Genomic DNA, 20,176 nt, shown 5'->3' with positions numbered 1-20,176 from the left:
TTTTTTTTTTAAATACCAAAACTTGATCCAAAGAAATACAAAAAGGCAGAGGCCAAAGTGAAAAACAAGTAAGAAAATCACAGGGAAACCTATAGCAATGGGAGAATCCCAGGATACCCTACTCGCATCTGCTGGAGTCAGAAGATACTGAACTCCTGCAGAGGGGGTAGTGGTATATAGGGTGACGCCCCCTCAAAGTTTGTGCTGACTCCATCTGCTGGATTGGGGACATAACCCACGGTCTGGACTGATCCAGGTACGTACAGGGAATGCACTATAAGTTTAGTTAGCTTTGCAAATTTCTCTTAGCATTTCACTGTCCTTCTCACCATTATGGCCAGGTGGACGGTAATATACTATCACTATTTTCTTCCCCTAACACCACAAGAGATTTGTACCCATAAAGATTTGATTGTACATTTAATCTCATGCAGAATCTTTATGTCCGGGATGGCACAGTCAAACAGGATAAAGCGCCACTCTGCCACCAAGATGCTCCTCTGTCATTGTGATATAATTTGTACTCCGGTATAGCACTATCCCATTATCCTCTTTCCACCATATCTGAGATGCCAATTAAGTATATGTCATCATGCACTGCTATACCTTAATTCTCCCATTTTACTTCTTTGAAATCTTTGTATGCTAATGCCAGAAGTGTATTTTTGGTTTGTATTAATATTCTGCTTTTCAGTTGTCAGGGATAAATTGGAATCTTAACTCAGGTGAGTTTTTAATTATAGGCACTTTGACTACTTTTGTTATTAGTGGAAGCTCTGTTGGGATCCCCTAATGCTTCATTAGGGGATCCCAACCTCCCTCCAAATGAACTTCCCTCCAAACCATGTGCTACTGAGCGACTGTTTTCCCCTTTTATTCTAGTTTAAAAGCTGCTCTCTCCTTTTTAAAGGTTAGCACCTGCAGCTTGGTTCCACCCTGGTTAAGGTGGAGCCCATCCCTTCGGAAAAGTCATCCCCTTCCCCAAAAGGTTCCCCAGTTCCTAACAAAACTGAATCCCTCTTCCTTGCACCATCGTCTCATCCACGCATTGAGAATCCGGAGCTCTGCCTGCCTCTGGTGACCTGCGTGTGGAACAGGGAGCATTTCAGAGAATGCTACCCTGGAGGTTCTGGATTTCAGCTTTTTACTTAAGAACCTACATTAGCTTCCAGAACATATATATATAATCCATTTGAAAGGTATGCTGTTCCAGTATTAGGCTTTTTAAAACCGCCTCTTAGGGAAAAAAAAATCAAGCATTTGCCAGATATTTTGATTCCGCCCTTCTGAATCTTACTTCCTTCGAAAATTTATACTTGAAGAAAAAGAGGGAAGGAGGGTTTAAAGGACAATTTCTCAGTATTCTCCATCTTAAAGAGCTCAAAACTCATTTTAGGCTCTACCAACACCCCTTGTTGGGCTGGGAGCAATGAATTAAGGGCTTGCTACTTTGAAATATTTCAGTGCCTGACCCACAGACAGCCAAGTATGTACAGCATTTACTGCAAGTTTAAATTTGTTTTAATTTTTAGAGTAAACCTATTGAACCACCGACATTCTTCCTCTGCTAGAGAATACTGGCTTTAACTGTCACTGCACCACATGTAAGTGATGTCACAGAAAACGTCATGTGCTCTACCTCCATTTGCTTGAAGGGGAACATAACCTAAACCACCTGGACTGGGGTAACAGGATAAGGAAGTATACATTTTAACACCGGAGTTTGGAAGATTTACAAGCCCTTCTCCCCCCAACTAGGAAAGCGGAGAATTGGAATCCCATCTCAAACCCCCCTTTACAACACCATCATCTCACCTTCAGCCTCCTGTCCAGGTCTATCCGTCCTTCCCACCATTCTTTTCTATCTGTAAGGTTACTCATTTCTCTTTGCTCCTTCTGTATAGCGTCAAATTCACGAAGGGCTGAGCTCAGAGACAACTAAAATGGGGGGGTAAATAAAGTGAGACAATATGAACGTCTGATAACGAGGTGGCCATGGACTAGCTCTGGTACCTTAGCTCTTCGCTCACCTTTGCCTGGGTGGTGGGAATGCATACTGTAACAGGACTGCAGGCCTTTTCTAGCCTGGTAAGGAGCAAGGTGTCACCCACAGCACCTGGTAAGGTGTCAACCAGGGTCAGCATGCACACAGTAACATCTGTAAAAGAAGGAACACAGATTAAGAGAATGAAGAATGAGTATGGGGAGCTTGATACTTAAGGTAACACTACAAGGCACTTGGTTCCACCGCACAAAAATTGTTTCAATTTGTTCTGCTCCCAAGACAGACCTATGAAGTTTAAACAAAAATCACTCATTTAGCTATACCCAGTACCTTATCAGAGACCTGGGTGCTCAGCTGTGCTGTTGGTCAGACATATGTGCCTGAACTATGCCAACACACCCAAAGATTAAAACCAATGACTTCAGCTGAAAAATTAAGAGGTTTATAGCCTAGAAGAATTAACATTTACAATGAACACTACATACATTTAGTGGTACTGGATACTATATTGCACTTAATGTTTCTATAGTATGTGAAGTACAGTATTATGTTCAATTACTAGCTTTACTTTTAACAGACTAATACCTTTAATGCTTATGAATGTTTAAAGTTGGAAAGTCTTTCCTGTTAATTTCTTTTTTTAAATCCTGCTAGACCAGCAAGATGCATGGGTTTATGCCACCTTGCCAGCAGATGAAGACAAAACCACAGTAACAGTATGGGGGGGGGGGGGGGGGGGGGGGAGGGTTTGCTGATGTCACTGGCCAGGATGGAAGCTTAATTGCAGAGCTCCTATCTCTCCTTTACTGGACCCATTGTTTAGCCTGGCCATCTGTGTTTTTTTGGTCATCCCAACATACCCTCTTCCTGATGGCTGCAAAAAGGAATGAGACCTGAGGCAATTTTCCTTCACAAAACATGCCTCTGAGGACAGGGGAGAAGATGGCGGGCAATCTGTGGCAGGACCCAATGGCAAAGAGCTGGACAGAGGCATGCACTTTACCCAGGGGCTTCTGATCTACCTATGAGACTAGCTGCGCAGCTGGTTTGTGGAGCTGTGTGCTGATATGAAGCAGGTAAACAGAAAAGAATAGATGCCTTGATCTTTTTCAAGTGTTTATTAAAGTAGAGACGTATTTATAAAACTGCCCGACTCAGGCTGAGTTTCGCAGCTCAACAGCCGCTGCCTCAGGGGCTTAAGCAATCCAAGGTCTTGAGTGAAATATAGTAGTTATTTGTTGCTTGATGACACTACTATATTTCACTCAAGACCTTGGATTGCTTAAGCCCGTGAGGCAGCGGCTGTTGAGCTGCGAAACTCAGCCTGAGTCGGGCAGTTTTATAAATACGTCTCTACTTTAATAAACACTTGAAAAAGATCAAGGCATCTATTCTTTTGTATTTACCTGATGGCCATTATAGATCACCTACCTCTGTTTTCTTGGACCATCCCTGATATGAAGCAGCCAAACTTGACTTTGGATTCAATCTCTGAAGTGCAGGAAGACATGGCTGCGCTTGGGTACCGGGTGGATGATTTGGATACCAGATTGGACAGTCAGGGTGGCTTAAAACACCAAGCAACAGGAAGCCCTGCAAACTGAATATGCCCTTCCTTGCAGATAAACTGGAGGATCTGGAGAATTGCTCCAGGTGATACAACCTGCACTACTTACAGGGCATGCCAGAACTTCCGGAGTATGCAGACTCAAAGGTGGCAGCGGCGAAGATTTGACAACTGTTTGACTTCAAAGATGACGGCGCATCACCAACTACTCTGCCTCACTGAATTATTGAGCACGCCCATTGAATTCTGGGTCCCAAGTTGGATAACAGCCAGGGATATTTTTGTCTGCATAGCTACGCCCTAAAAGCATGCCTTTATGAAGCAGCGAGGAGGAAGGCTGACTGGCGTTGGGAGAGCCACACAGTACTCTGAACTAAGAATGTGCACTACAGTGGACTTTAATTTTCATTGAATGGTACTACATACTAACGTAAAACTATTGGAAGCCATGGAAGTTTTCAGACTAATCTCCCAGTTAATTTTGCAGTGCCCAAGCAGGTGAATTCCACACAGAAGACTGACACTTACCTATGATAGTGGTGGGCCAGCAAGGGCAACAGACAACTCAAGTGTCATTCAGAGGATTCCCGTTCAGCTCTTTCTGATCAGGGCTGATGCTGTTTATTGTATTTCGGCTTATGAGTATCACACTGCCTTCTTGCCATTCTTAGAGTTATGCTGGGGTTTGTACTACACTGTATATTTGCACTGTAGCTTTTTCTTTTCTTTTTCCCCAAGATACATTTGATGACCTTATATCTCTTCCCTATGATAGCATTTTTTTTAAAATTGTTCTTAATCATGATGTTTGGGGGCGAGTGCAGCTGTGTATTCATCTCTGCCTGTTTGAGCCCTCTACTGAATGGGTATGGGAGATCATATTTTGCTGGGAGGTAGCAGGGACAGGGGGTTTACTGTCTGCATTTTTTATGCACACAGAGGTGGTCGCAGGTTTCATTATAGCTTTTGTACTAGGATATTTGTAGGTGATAGCCATCCATAAAAAAAAAAAAAGATTGTATCTGAATCCTTTCCCTTAATGTTAAGAGCCTCAACACTCACTGGAAGCATAGCCTCTTATCAGGAACTATCACAAGGTTTCCATCACACTGATCCAAGAGACACTTGAGGAAAAAAAAAAGAAAAAAAAAGTGTATTTTATTTTCTAGGGATTCCCCGCATCAGCAGCAAGCACTAGTGGGGCAAAGTACCCAGGGGTAGGCATTTTAGTCTCCTACCACCTTGTTTTATCTGGAGGATCCCCAAGGCAGATTTTTACTGATCAAACAACTGGTAGAGACATGTTTTCGATTGCTACTATATACACATCCAGAGGCCAATTGCCTTTATGTTCCCTAAGAGAAATTTTGCTCTCTCATACAGACTGGATATTGATTATAGGTGGGGATTTTAATTTTACTAGAAATATGAAATTAGATGCCTCAGACCTTTAAATCCTTGCAGAGGTTGAGGAACATGCTCTTTGATGACCCAATGGAGTTTAGTAGACATGAGGCAACATCAACTCTCAAACTTATACATTTTACATCTCTCCTTATAATTGTATTCTTGCACTGATTATTTTTTAATTGACAAACTTGTGCAGAATCAGGTGGTGTGTGTTGATGTTCAAGATATAATGGCCAGCGATTTTGGCACTTCAGTGAGAGCTTATTGAAAGATGAAGCATTTATAGACCTCTGCAGCTGCAAGATTTTCATTTTAACTTGGCCCTGTCAGTTCCCATGGGGATGATGATTTGGGATGGTTCCAAAGCTGTTGTGCAGGATATACTAATATCCCATGCTACCTTTCACAAGAGGGAGAGAGAGAAACAGCGGAATCAATTATTAGGTAAAATTACTGATTTATCATGCTTGCATATGCTAACAAACTGTTTTCCGGCAATTGACATTTGTCTGGTCTGAGCTTCAGTCCTTGGATGACTACCTCTTAATCTCACTAAATAAGCCTATTATGAAGGGTGCAGTAAGGCTGGGTGGTATTTAGCCAGAAGACTGAAGGCAATATGTGTCCAGGGCTCCTTAGCTAAACTTAAGAATCCACAAGGTGAGAGGTTTACCTTGACAGAGGATGTTAGGAAGTGTTTTTGTCAGTTTTATGCTTCTTTATATGAAAGAGAAGAGCATAGATGAAATAGTTATCTTCGGTTCCTTTGCCCTTTCTTACTTGTGAGCAAAGGCAGTTTTTGGACAGTCCCATCAATTTGAGGTTCTGAAGGTTATATAAACTCTCAAAACGGGCAAGTCACCAGGCCTTGTTTTTCCAGTGGCTATTATAAAGTTCTCACACACTGGCAGTCCCTTTAACGGAGTTGCTTAATTATAAGAGTTGGGTGCTCTATCCCAATTGAGTCCAAAGTAACGGGCATATCAATAGTGAAACTTGGACAGGCTCCATCTGTGTGGCTCCTATAGAACAATATCGCTAATTAACCTGGATCTCAAGATTTTGGCCAGAGTTCTAGCTGAGAGTGAATCAGGTTATTCCAAGTTGGTTCATATTGACCAAGCTGGATTCATACCCAATCGCATGACCGCAGACAATGTATACAAAATTGTTGATCTACTTTGGTGGGTTAGAGAGCATGTTCCTTCATTGTTGCTATCTATTGATGCTGAAAAAGCATTTGATATGGTGAATTGGTCATTCCTATTTAAGATGTTGGAAAGGTTATGCTTTGGATCTTTCCTCCAATGGCTTGCAAAACTGATACCCCAAAGGCATGTGTGAACGTAAATGGAGGTTATGGGGAGCATTTTGAGGTAGGAAGAGGAATGAAGCAGGATTGTCTGCTGTCCATTACTTTTTGCCTTATTTTTGGAACCCTTTGCTACTAAAGTGTGTCTATCATCTGGGATTGAAGGGGTGAGAGTGGGGGATTCATATAAGTTATTGGAGAAATTACTTACCTGATAATTTCGTTTTCCTTAGTGTAGACAGATGGACTCAGGACCAATGGGTATAGTGTTAACAGGAGTACACTATACCCATTGGTCCTGAGTCCATCTGCTACATGCTAGGAAATATCCGGTTATACACTCACGATTGACAGTAGTCTGAACTCATGTCTGAGTACTATCAAATATCTAAATAAGATCATGTACTCAGGCCTGTAATATCGTATAAATAAAATCTACAACTACCAGCTGGATATGATACAGATGTGGACTGGCTTTTTGTGTTTTGGGGGCTCTATTTAATGTGTAATCATCAAGTATTAACATGTAAAATGCAAATGAGGAGCAATCTTAAAACCTGGGGCAATACCAGTTGCACTCTAATGTGATCTGTATGACTAGTTCTATGTGCTATTGTGGTGCAGTACTAGATTCAGGATTTAAACAATTTTATAAACAATGCAAATTATTTAATGTTCAAACTTGTAGACAGTTGGTTGGGAGCAGGAAGGATCTTACCACTAGGAATTTGTTGCAGCTGCTCTCTGAAGTGACTGATGTCCAGTCCTAAAGTGCTGAACTGGAATATGCTCTCTAGGTGGGACAAGTGTTGTTCCTTGATGCCATCCTCCAATCTTAAATCCTTCAGCTGATCAGAAACACTGTTTACACCCAACTTCTTCAGTTTCCTAGAAAAAAACAGCATTAGGCACAGGCTAGTATTTACTGTTCAGTATCATTTAAAAACATAACTGCCATAATGGGTCAGACCAAGGGTCCATCTAACCCAGCATCCTGTTTCCAATAGTGGCCAATCCAGGTTACAAGTACCCAAACATTAAATATTCCCATGCTACTAATGCCAGTAGTAGCAGTGGCTATTCCCTAAATCAGCTTGATTAAAGAAAAACTGAGTCTTACCCGCTAAATTTTGTTCCTGGAATGCCACAGATCAGTCCATGCAATGTAGAGATTACTTACCTGATAATCTCGTTTTCCTTAGTGTATGCAGATGGACTCAAAACAAGTGGGTATAGTGTGCTCGTGCTAGCAGTTGGAGACTGATCTGATGTCAGCATGGGTACATATACCCCCGCAGGAAGTGCAGCAATTCAGTAATCTTCCTTGCAAAAGCTTTATGGATATATGTGTAACTGACCGATCGATTAAATGAACAGGATTACCCTGACCGATTGATAGTAGCTGGAGACCACCAGTGTTCTCAACCGGAAGGCGTCTACACCCGGCAGGGTGGATGCCCTATATAAGAAAACATGGCTTACCGTGAGTCGGTGAATCCCCATGTATATCAGCAGCCGGGCGGGATGCTGAGTCCATCTGCATACACTAAGGAAAATGAGATTATCAGGTAAGTAATCTCTACATTTCCTAGCGTGTAGCAGATGGACTCAAAACAAGTGGGATGTACAAAAGCTACTCCCGGACTGGGCGGGAGGCTGCCAGAGGTCCTTCAGGATTGCCCTCGCAAATGCTGTGTCCTCCCTGGCCTCGACGTCCAGATGGTAGAATCTGGAGAAGGTATGGAGGGAGGACCACGTCGCCGCTTTACATATCTCTGCAGGCGACAGCATCCTAGTTTCTGCCCAAGAGGCTGCTTGAGCTCTGGTAGAGTGAGCCTTGACCTGTAGAGGTGGTGGTTTTCCCGCTTCTACGTAGGCTGCCTTGATAACTTCTTTGATACAGAGGGCGATGGTTGCCCGTGAGGCCGCTTCCCCTTGCTTCTTCCCGCTGTGAAGGACAAACAGATGGTCCGTCTTTCGTACTGCTTCTGACATTTCCAGGTATCTGGACAGCAGCCTGCCGATATCGAGATGGCGTAGTATTCGACCTTCTTCCGACTTCTTCAAACCTTCCGTGGTAGGCAAGGATATGGTTTGGTTGAGGTGGAAGTGAGAGACTACTTTGGGTAAGAAGGAAGGAACCGTGCGAAGATGGATAGCCTCTGGAGTGATTCTGAGAAACGGATCACGGCAGGACAGCGCTTGTAGCTCTGAGATGCAGCGTGCTGAGCATACGGCCAGCAGGAACACCATCTTCCAGGTTAACAAACGGAGGGACAGGCCTCGAAGGGGTCTGAAGGCGGGTCCCGCTAGAAATTCCAAAACTAGGTTGAGGTTCCACAGGGGCACTGGCCACTTCAGTGGCGGGCGAATGTGTTTGACTCCTTTCAGGAAACGTGAAACGTCTGGGTGTGGCAATGCTGTTGCCGTCACTCCGGGGACCGTAGCAGGATAGCGCTGCCACTTGAACCTTGATTGAATTGAGGGACAGACCCTTCTGAAGTCCATCTTGCAGGAAATCCAAAATGATAGGGATCTTAGCGGCATGTGGCTTGGTGCCGTGAGTTTCGCACCAGGCTTCAAATACTCTCCAGATCCTTATATATGTTAGTGATGTGGAGAACTTGCGTGCTCGGAGGAGTGTATTACCGGCCCCGAGTATCCTCTTTTCTTCAGTCTAGCCCTCTCAATGGCCAGACCGTAAGAGAATTGAGCTGGATCCTCGTGGGGGATGGGACCTTGCCGCAGCAGGTCCCTGTGAAGAGGCAGGGGAAACTGAGTCCCTGCCAGTAGTCTTCTCATGTCTGCGTATCAGGGTCTTCTTGGCCAGTCCGGGGCCACTAGAAGAGCTAGGCCTCTGTGCCGCTGAATCTTGTGTATAATGGCGCCCAGAACGGGCCATGGAGGAAAGGCATATAGCAGGACCCCGAGGCCATGGCTGTACCAGGGCATTGATCCCCTGGGTTGGAGGATCGCGCCTGTGGCTGAAATATCTGGGTACTTGAGCGTTGGACCTGTCTGCTAGTAGGTCCATGCCCGGCGTCCCCCACTGATCCACAATCATCTGGAAAGCTATGGGCGACAGCTGCCATTCCCCTGGATTTAGGCTCTCTGCTGAGGAAGTCTGCCGTGGTGTTGTCCTTCCCGGCGATGTGGACGGCGGAGATGTCCTGGAGATTTGCTTCCGCCCAAGTCATCAGGGGGGCTATTTCTAGGGATACCTGCTGGCTTCTGGTTCCGCCCTGTCGGTTGATATATGCCACCGTGGGTGGCGTTGTCAGACATCACTCTGACTGCTCTGTTTCGAAGTCTGTGGGCAAACCGCAGGCACGCTAGCCTGACTGCCCGTGCCTCTAGTCAGTTGATGTTCCACCCCGACTCTTCTCTGTTCCACCGCCCTTGGGCGGCGGGTTCTTCGCAGTGTGCTCCCCATCCATTCAGGCTAGCATCTGTAATGAGCAGGGTCCAGGTTGGGGAGGACATTCTTGACCCCCGGCTCATGTGGCCGGGCTGCAACCACCACCGTATCCGATTCCGCACTCTGGCTGGTAGAGGTAGGTGTACGGTGTAGTTCTGTGATCGTGGGCTCCACCAAGATAGGAGGGCACGTTGTAATGGTCTCATATGAGCCCATGCCCATGGTATCACCTCCAGCGTGGATGTCATAAGGCCAAGGACCTGTAGGTAATCCCAAGCTGTGGGCCGGGTGGCGCTCAGCAGGGCCTGCAGACGATTCCAGAGCTTTGCTCTCCTCTTGGCGGTCAGACTGACCTTGTCTTCCTGGGTGTCGAATCGGACTCCTAGGCATTCCAGCAACTGAGAAGGCTGTAGGGAACTCTTGTTCACTACCCATCCTAGGCTTTCCAGAAGAGCTATAACTCTGTTGGTTGCCTGGTGGCTCTCCTCTGGGGACTTTGCCCTGATCAGCCAATCGTCCAGGTCGGGATGGGCGAGGATTCCTTCCTTCCTGAGTGACGCCGCCACTACTACTATGACCTTGGTAAAGGTTCGCGGCGCAGTGGCTAACCCGAAGGGTAAAGCTCGAAACTGGAAGTGTTGATTCAGGACTTTGAAGCATAAATAGCGCTGGTGATCCCGATGGATCGGGATATACAAGTAGGCTTCCTACAGATCTAGGGATGTGAGAAACTCCCCTGGCTGTACTGCATTCTTGACAGACTGCAGGGTTTCCATGCGAAAGCTGGGGACCCGTAGGTGCCGGTTGACTGACTTGAGGTCCAGGACGGACCTGAAAGTGCCCTCCTTCTTGGGTACTATGAATTAAATGGAATAATGCCCAGAATTTTCCTCCCATGCAGGCACTGGGATTATGGCTTTTAGGGATAGGAGCCTCCGCAAGGTAACTTCTAGTGCCGCCCTCTTGAGGGGTGAACAAGGAGATTCCACAAACTTGTCCGGCGGGAGCTGAAGAAAATCCAGGTAATACCCTTCTCGGATGATGGCGAGGACCCACTGGTCCGAGGTAATCTCGACCCACCTGCGGTAGAAGAGGGTTAGCCTGCCCCCTATGGCTGCTACCCCTGGATGGGTCGGCTGATTGTCATTGTGGGGTGCGGCCGGGACCAGAGCCCGAGCCGGTTCTCCTCTTGTTGTGCTTAGTCCGAAAGGACTGGTTCCTGGCCTGAGAACGAGGTGCTTGGTAGCGAGCCCTGTAAGGGTTGAAGCGCTGAGAGTTTCTACCTCTGGATGGCCTAGGAAAAGGGCGCTGGGCCCTCCTGGACCTGTCTTCCGGTAGACGGGGTAATGGAGAGGCGCCCCATTTATTAGCCAATTTCTCGAGGTCGCTGCTGAACAAGAGGGATCCCTTAAAGGGCATTCTCGTGAGGCGAGTCTTGGAGGAGTCGTCGGCCAACCAATTATGTAAGCCAGAGGTGTCTTCTGGCTGCCACTGAGGATGATACTCCTTTGGCTGCTGTACGAACTAGGTCGGAGGCAGCGTCAGTGAGGAACGAGAGGGGCTGATTCCATTTCTTCTCCCAGGGTGTTGTTCCTGGCTTGTGATAAGCAGGAGCGCGTCACCACGGTGCAGCAGGTCGCAATTTGTAGGGACATGGCTGCCACCTCAAAGGCTTGTTTCAGAATGGCGTCCATGCGCTGGTCATGTGCATCCTTGAGGGCCGCCCCTCCCTCCACCGGAATGGTGGTGCGCTAACTATGGCATCTAACATCGGGCACGCCAGCAGCTCCTTGGTTGCCAGGTCTAGGGGGTACATGCTAGACAAAGCCCGACCCCCCTTTGAAGGAAGCGTCTGGCGCATTCCACTCCAGATCGATTAACTGCTGTGATGCTTGTAGGAGGGGAAAATGGTGAGCCGTTTGATGCAGGCCCTCTAGCAGAGGGTTCATTCTGGGTTCCCCTGGGGTGCCCTGGACCGGTATAGCCAGCTCCGACAGACATTGAGAGACCAGGTCTGGAAGATCCTCCTTAGGAAAGAAGCATCTCATGGTTCAATATGGTTCTATCCCCGAGGGAAGTTCTCCCTCCTCGGGGGGCTCGCCATCTTCCTCAGAATAATCTGAGTCCCCATAAGTGGGGCTTCCGGGTGGCCATGCGTAGGTCTTGAGGGTCCCGGGGCAGGGTCATCCGGTGTGTATGGGTCCGGTCGGGGATCAGACTGCATCTTGACGAAGGCATGAATCCCCTTGAATAATTCCACCCAGGAGAGGGAAGCAGGTTCTAGCCGTAGGGGCACCAGGTCTGTAGGGTTCCCTGGCTGCTCACCGCGGCCTGCTAGGTTCGGGGTGTTCCCTGAGGAACTGGCAGTCAAACTGGGCTGAGACCGGCCCTGGCCTGGAACTCCCAGGGCCTTTTCACATTGGGCACATAGGGAGTCTGTTTCCTCGCTCTGTGTGGCTCTGAGGTGGCATGCTGAGCAGAGGCCTAGAGCTCTTATGCCTGAGTCTGGAGGTGCCGGCTCTGCGGCCGCATGGGCTCTCTTACGCTCCATTGGGTCTGTGCGCCTATCAACGTGCGCCCAAATAGTTTCGGGCGCCTAACATACGCGCCCGTCCCGCTTAGATCGAGGCGGCGAACCAGGGCTGGTGAGCAGGCAAAATGGCGACCTCCTTGGCGGGCTGCCACGTAGACAGACCCTGCTAATACTCGCTCTTCGGAGACCAGTAAGTAAAGATGTACACCTTGTCTTCGGCGCTTCCCGGCTGCGACCCGGGCGGTCTCCGGCTGCGGGGGGGGGAGAGGGTGATTACCGTCACCGCCGCGCTCGAGGAAGTGCACCCGCTGCCTCTAAGCCGCGCCCGAACGTCGTCTCGCTCGGGGGCCAAGTCCTCACCGGGACCGAGGTTGCCTCTAAGCCGCGCCCGAGCCCTTCTCACTCGGGGGCTAGGTCCCTGCCGCAATCCGGCCACGGACCGAGGCACTCACCTCCGAGGGACCACGGAAATCACCTTGGGAAACTCAACTGGGGGAGGGACCCGAGGGTATCACCGCAGGAGTGCGGGGCTCCTCTTCAGGTAGGATTTCTTCTAAGAATTTAGTCGTTATAATTTGGAAAAACGCTCAGCGAGCATAAGGTAGCTCCAAACTGCTTTGGAGACGGAAATTACTGAATTGCTGCACTTCCTGCTGGGGTATATGTACCCGTGCTGACGTCAGATCCGTCTCCAACTGCTAGCATGAGCACACTATACCCACTTGTTTTGAGTCCATCTGCTACACGCTAGGAAAACAAATTAAAAATGTAATCAAACATGCTCATCCCTGGCTTTCTTGAATTGTTACTGGTTTAGCCTGAATTCACCACCTCCCATGAAGGCAGTTCCATGCACCCTCTGAAGAATTTTTCTGTTACTTCTGAGTTCACCCCTGGGAGCATCATACTGTATCTTTTTGTTCTAGATCTCTTTCCATCTAAACGTTTGCTTCTGTGCATTTATACTTTTGAGGTATTTGAAGGTCTATTATATTCCATTCCCCGTTCCCCCTTGGCTATACAACCTGAAAGTCATTGTTTACATATGTACAAGTTTTATGAATGTTATATGTAATCCACACTGAACTAGTAGTCCATTGAAAAGTTGCAGAATATAAGATGTATAAAATTCTCAGGGGGCTTTTGGTGCAGATCCCGCACCATTTTGGTAGCCCTTCTCTGGGCCATTTCCTGTCTATACCTTTGAGTATCCAAGGCTCAGGTGATGCCTTGCCAATGACAATCAGAAACCTGATCACTGCTTTCAGTTGTCTCGTCCCCCTCAACTTTAGCATTCTCCTGCCTCTGTCTTGTCAGTTTGACACCCTGGGATCAGATTACCCAGATATTTCTTCTCTGCTTAGTACAGATCTGTTACTTCCTCGCACACCCCATCCCACTTGATGTACCATCTCCCTTAGATTTCTGTCACCCTTGGTCCTTCATATGAGTAGATAGAATGAGGAGCAGTCTAAGAACTCAAGGAATGTTTGAATGTTTGCCAGATAAATCTCACACTGTGGCACAGGGGTGACAAATCTAAGGGAGATGGTACATCCAGTGGGATGGGGTGTGCGAGGAAGTAACAGATCTGTACTAAGCAGAGAAGAAATATCTGGGTAATCTGATCCCTGGGTGTCAAACTGACAAGACAGAAGCAGGAGAATGCCAAGGTTGAGGGGGACGAGAACTGAAAACAGTGATCAGGTTTCCGATGGTCATTGGCAAGGAATCACCTGAGCTAGTATCTTTTGGATACTATCCCTGTATATGGAAGTTTCATGACCAAGTTTCCTCCTAGGATCTGCAACAATGGCCAGCAGGTTGATCATTGTGCAGTGTCATGGCCTATTCTCCAGCTAGGTATATCATCCTGCAACCTGCTGGCTCTTAGTCAGTGATGCTGTAATCCAGCTAAAACAGCAGCTCCTCTGGCTAAGCCAGTAGGAGCATCTCATCTGCTTTAGCCTGGCTACTTCTATCCCTTCCCTCATCCTACCTTGTCTGAGACATTAAGACAAAGCTTCATTGTGCATTGCTTTGGTGCTGTACTGCAGCACCAACTTAAGCTCTAGCTACAACAGCTGGATTATTGCTCTTACCGAAGCTTCCTGTTCACATTGTTGATCATCTGGTGACGAATGGTGACAGACAGGGATTCCGAAACCAGGAAGGCAGTGGTATAGGGATTGTGGCTGCCAGTGCAGAGTGCCATGAGCCGACAGAGCTGAACATAGAGGGTGCTTGGAGGGTAGTGCCCAATGCAGAGAAAGGCCTCTTGTAAGTGACTGTAGATAGAGTCCAAGTAGGAAACACCTGAAGCAACAAGGGAGAAACAGCTGGTTAAGGCTGGCAGATGACCAGATGCTCATGTCTAATTCTCATTGCGCAACAGCTCTGTGGTAACCTACATCTATAGTCAGTTATAGAACAGTGAAATATTCCTGCCTGACTAGCATCAGCTGAAGTTCCTGAATCATAGCTTCAACTGCAGCCTCCTCCCACAACACTAACTGTACACACCCTGTCCAAATAGAAGCGCTTTGCTATAATTTCTGCCACCATTTCACAAAAAGTTCTACAAACTGTAGAAATATGATGGTAGATGGCATGATCTGAATGACTAAGCTGTGCATTGCTTTACAAGGATTTTTTTTTTTTAACTTTATATTTCTGCTCATTGTGACTGTATCTTACAGATTGCAACCTTTTTGGGTGGTATTAAGACTCGAAATTGCTCTTATAGTATAGTCAAAGGCCGAGTGAGCACTGAAAATTCTCCCTTCAGGAAAGATGGCATGTCCAAATGGTTATCTTAAGGACTTTAGTTTTTGTATTTGTTTCCCTGGGAAATTCATTCAATGCTATGAAATCAGTGGAAAAATGATTTAACAGGAGAAAAAAGGTCAGTGGAACAGTTTTCCACTGGTTTTTTTTTTGTTAGAACATTGAAATTCACAGGGAAAAAAAACCTGAAAATAAAGAGGTCCCTAGTTATTTGTTCCAATTTATTTAAATGTTATTTTAGTTGACTGTCAATGTTTAAGTTTAATGCTGTCCAAACTCAATGGAGGGAAGTTTCAAACCTAAGTACTATGGTTATCTATAGAACTAGGATTCTCATTTCAGCTTCTTAGATAAATTGATACATACAGATGCAAAAATGAAAAGATTAGAGGTATTTGATATAATCCACTGGAATCAAGCTGGCATTTTAGTTTGGAGGCAGGGAAGGAATGCAGACATGCCTTAAAATTTTGTCCATTGGGTTTTTGGAAGGTGGGCCCTCAACAATATTACTAACATTAGCAATAACGCATTTGATCCAGTTCAATGGTCCTATTTTCAGTTCTAGAAATTTCATTTATGAATATAGTATTTACAGTAACCTGAGTGTCAGAAGTTCAATTGAGAAATATTACAAAAACTTGGGAGAAAACCTTTTGAAAATAGGGCCCTATTTTGTATCTATGGGGAAAAGTGCTTAGTAAGTAGGACCCTTAATATTGCCCTAATCTAAGTGATTTGTAGATTTAATTGCTACCTGATTACTCATGCATCCCCCTCTTGCCCCAATTTCTATTGTTTTATATTTGTGTCAAATCCCAAACAGCTTCTTTGCTGTAATAAATTAAGTTCTTTGTTATTTGGACTAAGATCCAAGTACCACACATGCTTTTGTAGAGCAGGAAATACTGGTAGTTTAGTGCTACTATTCAACTCTCATTAAGCTACTTATTAGCAGCTTTGCTTTGGACTGGTATGGAGAATATAACTGTGGCTCCTAATATGACAAAAATGTCACATCTATTACAAGTGCGATGATTTTGGAATGCAATTCTAGGGACAAAGGCTGTGGTACATAGAAGCTGGGGCATTTTCTGTTATTGGCTAGAAGAATGACTCCTCCAGATGGAAGACTACAGTAAAGAAATGCAATTTTATATATCCTGAACACTGAACTCAGGAACTTCAGAAATTGGAAGTGTCCTATTGTGAGAATAGCTAGTCTGAGGAAAAATAGTGGAGACATTTGAGATACTGAACACAAGTTCTCTCATTGTGAGCCATGGGAGCACAGGGAAAGTAATAGATACATAAAAGTAAAATTTAAAAAGTTGTGTTGAAGAAACTTTTCCTTGAGTCGTACTACACCAGTCCAGACAAGTAGGTTATAGTCCCCTGCCGGCAGGTGAGGCAGAGAGTTGTGCTACATCACAGCTACTTATGTGTGGTGCAGTCCAGAAAAAGATCCCAGTATTCTTAAAGTACTCCACTTAAAGCCATATTAAGAGAACTTGTTCTGTTTCGCCCCACGAGAGAACCATGAATAAGTAGGGGAGTGTACTTTTAACATATCTTGAATGACCTCAGCACATCTGATCTAGATAAAAAAATGCTACATACTTCACCTGCCTTATGGCCCAACTTCCCAGGCAGTTCCTGGCCTGGTGTAGTAGGACTCAAGGAAACTGGTAAGTGTCTTCATCCTATACCAGTCCCAACAAGAGGAAAGTACCAAAGCCCAACTAATCTGGGTGGTAGTAAGGGCCACATAGGACTGCAGCTCCAGAGGCAGAGTCCTCCCTTGACCAAATATCCACTTGGTAATACTTAAAGAATGCAGAATGTAGGTGGGCACACTGCTTGTTTGTTACTCTCCCCCTCTCCTTCCTACTCCCCTCCCCCATTGTTTCTAGAGCTGTTTGCTAACACCTATTAAGCCTCCCCTACCCCTTCATCTCCCCCCTCCCACTCCTCAGCTCACTATTTGCCTTTCATCTGCCTCACTGCCCAGCCTTTCGCAGTCACCGTTCCCTTGACTCCTTTCTTTTTTCCCCTCCCCCCACCCTCTCCTTCCCCCCTGATCCTGCAACACTTCCCTCCCCTACCTCCCCCCTCATAATTTGTAATTAGCTTCAGCACCTATCCTCTCCTTCCTCTGCAACGCTCCATTCTCTCCTTCTCCATCCTCCGGGACATTCTTGAACTAATTTTATTCTATTACAACCCTGTTAATTGCCTCAGCGCCTGTAAATAGATCCAGCGCCGCCTTTGGTATAACTTTCCTCAACTATTTCTCCCTTCGGCCTTTCCCACCCGTCTCCCTTATCCTTTCCATCTTATTGACCTCCGATGGATCTTGATTTATGTGATTTACTGCTCGCTTTTTATATCATTCCCCAATTTGCTTGTTATAGTTTCCCCTGTTTTAACCTTTTCCTTATATTAAGGAATTTAATCCTTATATTAAGGAATTTAATCACAATGTACATTGTTTTCTTCTTGTTATGACCTCTTGTTGATTTCTTGTTGTTTAATCTATTTTTCCCTACTGCTCTAGGTTAACCCCCTGCCCAGTTCGCCTCCCCTGTTGAAATGTACTTCTAAATCTTTTGTTGATATGTGAACCGGTATGATGTCCCCACTAATACCGGTATATAAAAGTTTCTAAATAAATAAATAAATAATAAATCTCACCCCCCCCCAAGCTGAAATTATGTTTTATTGTAAAGCTCTGTTACACTGCATTATCTGTTCCCTGGAAAACAGATGTGATATTCCCAACGAATGTCGCTCTATAAAAACGTTAAATAAAATGCCCTCCAGAGCCATAGCCATAGTTTTGGCCCAAGAAGTAGACCGTGCCCAAAAAACTTCTGGGACCTGTCGACCTTTGACTAAAGTATGCTGATGCAATCATTTCCCTAATCCATCTAGCTCGAATTGCTTTAGAACCTGTGTTGCTCTTGAGAGATCCTCTAAATAAGATTATCAGTTTATCTAACCACCACAAATTAGTGACCACTAATATTTCAGGAGAATCCAAACGAACATCCAATAACTGAGGATGCCCCTACATTCCTCTGGAGAAAGCTGGAAGATGAACTGGTTCAAATAAAAGGCTGAAAGCACTTTCAGCATTTGCCGAATAGATCCTGAATCTGCAGAAAATACAAGAAATGGATCTCTATAAGAGAGCTTAAATTCCAGAGATACTCCTAATGGAACATCAAAAACTGGAAATACTGCCTTCAGAGAGATCCATCCTGGATGGAAATGTGCCTCAGGAATTCAAAGGGCAGGGGAAACCAAAGCCTTGAGAACCAAGTTGAGATCCCACTGAGGATCAAGAGATTATATCCTCTTCACTCCTTGAAGGAAGCTAGCAATATCAGGATTGTATACAACTGAAAATCATTGCTCACTACTCTTGTAACAGGAAATTGAAGCCCCTTGAACCTTCAAAGAATTCAAAGCCAAATCTTTGTCCAGACCTCACTGAAGAAAAGCTAAAATGATAGAAACATCTGCTCACCACAGAACTGGCCAATCTTTGCGACATGTTTCAAAGGCACCAGATTGAAATATATGCCAGAGAGGTACATCTCTTACAGGCCTTCAGAGTGAAGATTACTTCTTTCGCAAGTGACACCTTAAGTGCCCAGCTATAAGCAAGAATGGAGACAGGTCCTAATTGACAATTAGTCCCTGCTCAGACAGACCTTGGGCTCCTGAAAACCACAATGGCAGATCTGGAATGTTCAGCAATCTGCACTCCAGGATCTCCTTGGCCAGTCCTGAGTACCATGACAGCCTAGACCAGTTCCCTTCAGGGTCCTTCCCCATCACGGTCAAAGAGGAAACCTACATCTGGTCCCCCATGGCTAGGGCTGGACTTGTATATATGCCTTTAGATCTAGCTTCCCTGCACAGATTGTAAAGCCAGCAGGCCTTGGGATTTGTGACTCACCATAAGATCCACTTGAGAGCCCCCACCTCAAACACTACTGAATTGCCATTCACCTGGCTCTTGAAGAAGATTTCTGCTTAGGAAATATTCCTAAATGTCCTCCTGGCTCACAAAATGTGCTGCTAACAGTTATAAGATTCTCTTCCACCCAAACATGCTTGTCTTGTTTGTTCGTGTATGCTACTGCTGATGTACTGCAGTTTCTTCCCTTGTTGAAGGGGAAGGCAATATTTGTGCTCTCATATAAATGGAGCACAGGATGTCGTCTCTGGAAGCCATAGCCTTAAGCTACCTGATCTAGACAAGTGTGCTCTCCCAACCTTTCAAACTCATCTGTGGTGACCAACATCCACAAGGAAGGAGATCCAGCTTCATACCATTCAACAAATTTTGAGTACTGTCTACCACTAGACATTGTCCCTTAAATCTGAAATATGGAGCTTGTAGTGACAGGGAACACATGTCTACTCTGGTTCACAGAACCAGATCTAAGGTAGCTGCCATAAAGCCCAGAAGCTGGAGAAAGTTCTAAGCTCTGGAGGCTCTTTGAACCAAGAACCTCTGTGCTAGGTCTATGATCATGGTACCTCTCTCTAAAGTCAGGAAGAGGTGAGCCACCTTCATATCAAACTGGGCTCCCAGATATTCCAGAGATTAAGGAAGGTGGCTTTTTGCAAAATTGATCATCCACCAGGCTTTCTAAAAGCTTGACTACTCTGCTAGAAGCAGAGACCTTCATATAAATCTTGGCCCTGGTCAGACAATCATCTAGATACAGATGAACCATAATCCCTTCCTGCCTCAAAATCACAACCACGACTTTTGGTGACAATTTTGAGTCCTAGCAAAGCATCTTAAACTGAAAGAGCTGGTTCAGAATGAAAATTGAAGCCTCCAATGGTCATACCTGCTGGGAATAGAAAAATACACTTGAGATGTCCAGAGAGGCAATGAATGTGTCTCCTCTACTGTTATCAAAACAGTCTGAAGAGTCTTCATTTGGAAATGGGAGACAGACGGTTCAGAGCAATCCTTTGGAACAAAATGGAATAGCATCCACAGTCCCGTTCATGTGGAAATGAAACCACAGCCTTTAACAGTTGAAGCTTTTGGAGCAATGTCTGCACTGCTACCCTTCTGGTGATTGAGGTACAAGAAATAAAGGCATCAGGAAGCA

The 20,176-nt window shown here is 45.6% G+C and overlaps 1 protein-coding gene across 1 annotated transcript in view; it reads right to left on the bottom strand.

Moving 5' to 3' along the window:
• Positions 1-20,176, bottom strand: part of ESPL1 (extra spindle pole bodies like 1, separase) — a 259,280-nt gene that overhangs the window by 61,624 nt on the left and 177,480 nt on the right. The window contains exons 21-24 of the mRNA XM_029595078.1: positions 14,348-14,561; positions 7,013-7,182; positions 2,031-2,158; positions 1,816-1,938 (exon numbers count right to left, since the gene is read on the bottom strand). Of these exons, the coding sequence (XP_029450938.1) occupies positions 1,816-1,938; positions 2,031-2,158; positions 7,013-7,182; positions 14,348-14,561 (635 nt within the window). The remainder of the gene's footprint in view (positions 1-1,815; positions 1,939-2,030; positions 2,159-7,012; positions 7,183-14,347; positions 14,562-20,176) is intronic.

Source organism: Rhinatrema bivittatum, chromosome 3 (genome assembly GCF_901001135.1).
Source record: "Rhinatrema bivittatum chromosome 3, aRhiBiv1.1, whole genome shotgun sequence".
NCBI classification, from domain to species: Eukaryota; Metazoa; Chordata; class Amphibia; order Gymnophiona; family Rhinatrematidae; genus Rhinatrema; species Rhinatrema bivittatum.
Note: the sequence above shows the minus strand (reverse complement) of the source record. Positions and strands in the feature narration are given on the sequence as shown.